The 6,301-nt window shown below is 55.5% G+C and overlaps 1 protein-coding gene across 1 annotated transcript in view; it reads right to left on the bottom strand.

Moving 5' to 3' along the window:
* COL22A1 (collagen, type XXII, alpha 1) overlaps window positions 1–6,301 on the bottom strand; it is a 226,139-nt gene that overhangs the window by 133,892 nt on the left and 85,946 nt on the right. Inside the window, exons 14-15 of the mRNA XM_010834806.1 lie at window positions 2,059–2,112; window positions 1,229–1,282 (exon numbers count right to left, since the gene is read on the bottom strand). Coding sequence (XP_010833108.1) covers window positions 1,229–1,282; window positions 2,059–2,112 — 108 coding nt within the window. The remainder of the gene's footprint in view (window positions 1–1,228; window positions 1,283–2,058; window positions 2,113–6,301) is intronic.

A 6,301-nucleotide genomic window follows, 5' to 3' on the forward strand; every position in this document is an offset into this window, starting at 1 on the left:
CCCACCTCTGCTGCCCCTCTCCATGAAGAGCTCATGTCACCCCCTGCCTGGGGGAGCTGGGATTCACACGCAGCTCGGCTCGACTTCCACAGCGGCCTTTGAGCTCTCACGAGGCCAGTGCAGCAATCTGGTGAGGCCGCGCCCCATGGCCATGCTGGGACCCGGGCTGGACACGTGCAGAGCTCCTGGTCACAGGCTGGCTTCCCATGGCTCATCACGCACACCTCACGTGGGGCCAGCACAGCCTGGACACGTCCTCACAAAGCCCACCTGGGGTCCCAAGCCCGGGAGCCCCTGCTACCTGGACCAGGATCTGCTGCCGCTTTAAGGCTGTTAAACTGGCCATATTTGTTAAAACCCATTAATAAAAGATTGAGGGCAGGAGGGGAAGGGGGAAGACAGAGGATGAGATGGCTGGATGGCATCAGCGACTCGATGGACATGGGTTTGGGTGAACTCCTGGAGCTGGTGATGGACAGGGAGGCCTGGCGTGCTGCGATCCATGGGCTCACAAAGAGTTAGACACGACTGAGTGACTGAACTGAACTGAACTGAATGTTAAAAAGTGCTTTTTCCTCAGCCAAAGATACCCTAATTTTTGTCACCTACTCTACTGAAACAAAAAAATAACAGTGGTGTGTGCATTTACTGATTTTTGTGGAAAACAAATGAAATTAGAAATAACCTGGAGGGCCACAAACAGAGGCAAAGTTGTGTAAATTATGATGCATCCGTATCATGGAACGGTAAGCACTGATTAAGAGAACAGGTGGTATTGATCTGAACTGGGGAGGAAAGACACATCTCTTGTTAGAAAAGATAAATGGCAGAGAACGGTAGGATTCACTTTCTGTGAGAATTTAGGAAACATCAGGGATGTGAACACACACACACACACACACACACACGAACAGGCGTGTGGCTGCATGAGAAGCATTTGCAGGGCGTCGAGTGGGCCCATAAACGTTGGTTTTGCATCAAGATCTGTGCACTAGAAACATCAGAAAGTGAAAGTCGCTCAGTCTGCTCTTTGTGACCCCATGGACTGTATAGTCCATGGAATTCTCCAGGCGAGAACACTGGAGTGGGGAGCCTTAGCCCTTCTCCAGGGGATCTTCCCAACCCAGGGATCGGACCCAGATCTCCCGCATTGCAGGCGGATTCTTTACCGGCTGAGCCACCAGGGAAGCCCAGAAACATCAGAAGAAGAGCTCAGAGCAACACTCACCCGCAGGCCCACCTCCCCGGGCAGCCCCGGCTCGCCCGGTTCTCCTGGCTCCCCCTGCAGCACAGAGAATAGCACAAGGTCACAACCCGGGGGACTCAGGCCCAGGCCCCGGGGCGTCCTTCCCAGAACTGGATCTCAGCACGGAAACAGCGCTATAACGGCCGGCAAGCCGAGACCTAGGCTCCCCCCAGAAGTGCCTCCGACAAGCAAAGGAGCTGATCTTCACTGTAGGCCTTCGTCACTGGAACCCCCAACACGCTCCAGTTCTGCTGGTCCACAGAACCAGGCCGGATGGAAGAGCGGAGAAAGCACAGCAGCTGGCGTTGATGGTGAGGAGCCACTGAGGACCCAAACTGAGTTCTTGGTGGCGAAGAGGACCTCTTTATCCCGGGTCAGACGGACCCACCTGAGCTGAGATCACTTCCACCTGGGGTCCCGGGGTGTGTTCCGACTCAGAGGCCGGGGAGGCAGAGGGGGAGTCAGGTGCCCACTGCAGGCGGGCCGGCTGGACACGTGGGCTATGGGGCCCCCTCCAACTTAAGCTATGAACTGAGGACTTGGGAACTGGGTCCCCTGGCTCCATTCCAAGTTCCAGGCACTGGGACAAGAGCCCAGAACTGCTGGTCAACCAACTGTGAAAACAGCTCCCAGGGGCAGCCAGGTGACGCCCGGTGGCCAGAGCTGCTGGTGTGGTGATAGTTACCAGGCTGACCTCCAGGGACCTGGGACGATCCTGGTACAAAGGTGCCCAGTTGGAGCCTGGCCCTGGCGAAGGCCACCCCCCCTCAAGGACAGGGGCTCCGATCAGCAGGCCCCCAGAACAGACATACCCGCATGCCTTTGCTGCCGTCTCTTCCTGGGGGACCCGGCAGGCCCAGGGAGCCCTAGGAGGGGAGAGAGAGAAGAGAGGTTAAGACAGGGTGAGGACCGCGCTGGACATAGGCTCTCCGCTGTGGCAGCAGAGGATGCGCCAGACGGGAATCATGGCTGAGATGCTCCTACTCAGAGGGCGGCAACACGCAGATCTGCAGCCTGGATGCCTCCAGGAGAGGGCAAGAAATGCAGGCCGCGGGCCTCTCTCCAGACCCTTGCCTCGGGGGCCACGTTTTAACCAGACCCCTGGGGGGTCTGTATGTGCCTGACGGTGGGAGTGAGACGCCCCAGCCCTGCCTCTCAGTAACTCGCCACGTGGCCGCCCCACTCCGGGCCCCAGTCACACATGCGAGCAGAGCATCAGCCACAGCAGGGTTCTCGACCTGGGTCCCCCAGCACCAGATGGGTCAGTCTTTGCTGGGGGCGGGGAGGCTGCCCTGGGTGATTCAGGGTGTCCTCCAGGGGCCCTGGATGCCAGGTACCACTCCCCGGGTGTGACAACCCAAGCATCCCTGGGAGGAAAAATCACACCAGAAATGCTGGGCTAGGCCAGGTATCAAAAATGCTTCTTAAGCTGGGGCAAACTCCGTTCCAGCAAATCAAGAGGAAGCATGCAACACACGTGCCCATGGAGCAGGTGTGGGGGCCTCCTCATCCCACCCCCATGCTCCCTGGAGGTGCAGCAGGGGGGCAACTCAGGAACAGGGAACCCGAGGACCCCTTATCTCCCATCCAGCTCCCACACCATCTCCTTCAAATCAAAGGATTCCACCAAGACCTTCATCCCGCTCCCCACTCTCCTTCAATTTTCCAAGGACCACAGAGCAAGCCAATGCCTCTTTCTGGGGCTTTTCCATCTGTGAAATGAGGATGTCGGACATTCAATGAATCAATGAACTGATGAACCTGTAAGTAATATTTAGAAGAAAATGCTATGGGCTAGACCCTGCAGGATGTCTTCTACAAATATTTTCTTACTTAGTTCTTATAATACGCCCGTGAGAGAGGTTTCGTTTTCTCACAGACACATCACACATTTCCAGTTTTACCTAGAAATTAAGATGCACGCATGTATGCATACGTCCACACACACACACATGCACACACACAAATACTTTAAAAATGTTTACGGAGTGCATTCTACGGCCGAACATTCTAAGTTATTGTGTTATTGGAGAGAAAGACAGACAGACAGACATCTCTGGCCCACACCTGCACCTTTCTAGCCATGGGACCCCAAAGGCAGCCACCCTGGAAGGCCATGTGCAGACACCAGCAGGATCACTGGGAGGGTGACCAGCGATTTCAGATATAAAGCTCACACCCCACTGGGCACCCCCATGGCCAGCAAAGGACACCACAGCTCTCGTGCGATGTGCATAGTAAACTGCCTGGGTGGCCATTTCCTCGGGACAACTGGGAGCTGATGGGATGCTTGCTAGGGTCAGACTGTCCCCCCCCCGTCCACCCCTATAAGGGAAGGGCAGCTGTGGCCGGAGATCCCTCAGCCTCTAATCCCACCGCTGCACTGTGGGGATGACCCCCCTGCCCGCCTGTCCCTCCATCTGACTATTCTGAAACTCAGCTGAGGTTGAACGAGGCGACCAGTCCAGATGCAAGTGATTTCTCTGATATGGAACGGTGACTAGACACCAGCTAGCACTGCTATCATTAGCATTAATGGCAGAGCCAACAGCAATACGAACGGGATACTAAAGACAGTATCCCACCAACATTCCCAACCTGTCATGTTCTGAGCTCTCTCCGCTCATCAGTGCACTGAACTCGTCCCCCCAGCACATCCGTGTTTTATGCTCACATCACATGCAGCCCACGAGCACACAAGGACACTGGATTCCTGGTGGCCTCCCAGCGGTTCCATGGCCTGGTGAGGCAGGCTGGGGCAGCGGAAGCCTGGGCACCCAGCCCTGCTCTCCCTCCCCAGGGATCAAGGTCAGCCCCGCTCGGCCTCACCAGCCCCCCTTCCCTGGGGAAGCATCAGAGTTTCCCCAAAGGCCTCTCAGGAGGCAGGCCCCCTGCTCAAGCCAGCATGCTGGGGGTCAGGTACAGTGTGGGCTCAGCTCCCCAGATGCCTTGTCTGTCTCCAAGGCCCACGTTTCATCTGCTCGGAGCTAAAGCAAAAGGCAGTGTGTTTCCAGGTAGCCAGGGCCAGCACACTTAATGCTGCTTCCCTACAACATGAGGGAGAAATTCAAGATTTCCCAAAAGGGAAACATCAAGAAGAATAAGGACACCCCCAAGATCAGGCCCCCTGGGGTGGCATGGCGCAGAGCTTGCCCCGGGGGTCAGTTACCCAGTCCTTCACAGGCCAGTCTGTCTCTTGGCGGCTGCAGGTGGGGAAGAGAGGTCTGGGGGGCTCCTGCCATGGGAATCCAGGGGGCAGGAGCAGCAGGGCACAGAGCTGCCAGGACCGTGTAATAAAGGAAGCCGGGTAGGAGTCCAGAGACAATGCCAGAGGGGACTCGAGAGAGTTCCGGAACCTCTGCTGTGCCCACGGCTGTCGCAGGTCCAGCCCCGTCACTGCTGTCCAGCAAGTGTCTGGGTGAGTCTGTCTGATCACAGGACCGGAGCGCCATGAGGTGGGAATCGGGACTCGGTCACATCCGTGTGAACAGTGTCCACCGGGCCCAGAGCCCCACAGGTGTTCCCTGGGCATCCATCCCTTCCTAAGCCCCGTGGGCATGCAAGAGGAGACAAAGGGGAGAGCCCCCTACTTCAGAATTAGCCCTGGGGGTATGAAACCCCAGGGCCAAAGTGAAAATCAGGTTGTTGCAGGAAAACAATGGTTTCAAGAGCCAGTAAGTTACAGCTTCAAATCCTGCCCCGTCACTCCGTACTGACAGAATAGGCCAGGTCAGGGCAGCGCTCTGAGTCTCAGGCTCCACTGGGAAGCAGGTGTCATGAACCTCGCTGCAGGATCTGTGCTTCCCACAAATGGGAACAGCCCGGCAAACTGGTTTTAGAGAACTGGTATCCCAGAACCAGGGCTTCCCCGGTGGCTCAGTGGTGAAGAATCTGCCTGCAATGCAGGAGACATGGGTTCGATCCCTGGGTGGAGAAGATCCCCTGGAGATGGGAATGGCTACCCATTCCAGTATTCTTGCTGGGAAAGTCCCATGGATGGAGGAGCCTGGTGGGCTACAGTCTGTGTCGGACACACCTGAGCACACACGCATCCTAGAGCCAGTCCCTTCTGCTTTGTCTGCAGGGATGGGCTAGCCCTGCAGCCTAAGAAAGTCAGCCTCTGTAGAGATGAACGAGTATTTTCTTCGTCTAAGAAGCTAACATCTTTTTTTTTTTTTGAATCATGGTTGAGATAACCAAGCCAGCACTGGAAATAAGACACACACTGAGAAACTTCCACTTTCAAGTCATCGTGAGGTCCAGGCATTTCATTTAGATGGGTTCCTGCCCCAGGAGGCTGTGTGCCCAAGAAAAAGTCAACCTGGCCCAGATATTTCATGTTCCAGGGTCACATGATCTTAGCATCACAGAATACCGCCATGTTCGCAGAACACACCTTCCAAAGTCCTTCTCTTGAACTCAGCTGCCTGCAGAATCTGTGAAGAGAGAAGTCAGCGCCCTAAGCCGCTCCCTGACATCCCACCAGCAAAGTCACACTGCCTCCTGGAGCCTTGGTGTCATCATTTGTAAGACAGAGGTTCGTGCTGCTTGAGATGAGTAAACAAGTGGGGATATAATTGTAGACTATAAAATATTATTGATGTGTCAGTTGCTTATATTCTGTGGAGAACTAAGAACACTTTCTCACGTCTGTAAGGCGGGTCAATGAGAGGAGTGGGAAACAGACCAGAGGCTGGTCTGGAGCAGGAAAGGCTGGCATAGAGGGCTCCTGCACACATAGAGGGCAAAGCACACAAAAAAGGAAAGGGGATGGAGGGAGGGAAGGGAGGAAGAGAAGGGAGGAAGGAAAGAGAGAGAAAGATAAAGATGAGAGACGGGGAGGACAGGAGAGGACCAGACTGCGGGGGTGGGTCTGGGTTCATGCGATGCCTCTGCTGACCCTCAGCTGAGCAGAAGCAGCTTCCTTCCCCTCCTGGGTCTCAGTTTCATCACCTGTGAGCAGGGTGATGCAAGGAGGAGCAGCACCTCCAGCCCAAAGTGAGATGCCTTGAGACAATGCTTTAGAAAATGACTTGAACACATGGAAATCTGAAA

The sequence above is a fragment of the Bison bison genome, unplaced genomic scaffold (genome assembly GCF_000754665.1).
Source record: "Bison bison bison isolate TAMUID 2011002044 unplaced genomic scaffold, Bison_UMD1.0 scf7180017864036, whole genome shotgun sequence".
Classification (NCBI taxonomy): domain Eukaryota; kingdom Metazoa; phylum Chordata; class Mammalia; order Artiodactyla; family Bovidae; genus Bison; species Bison bison.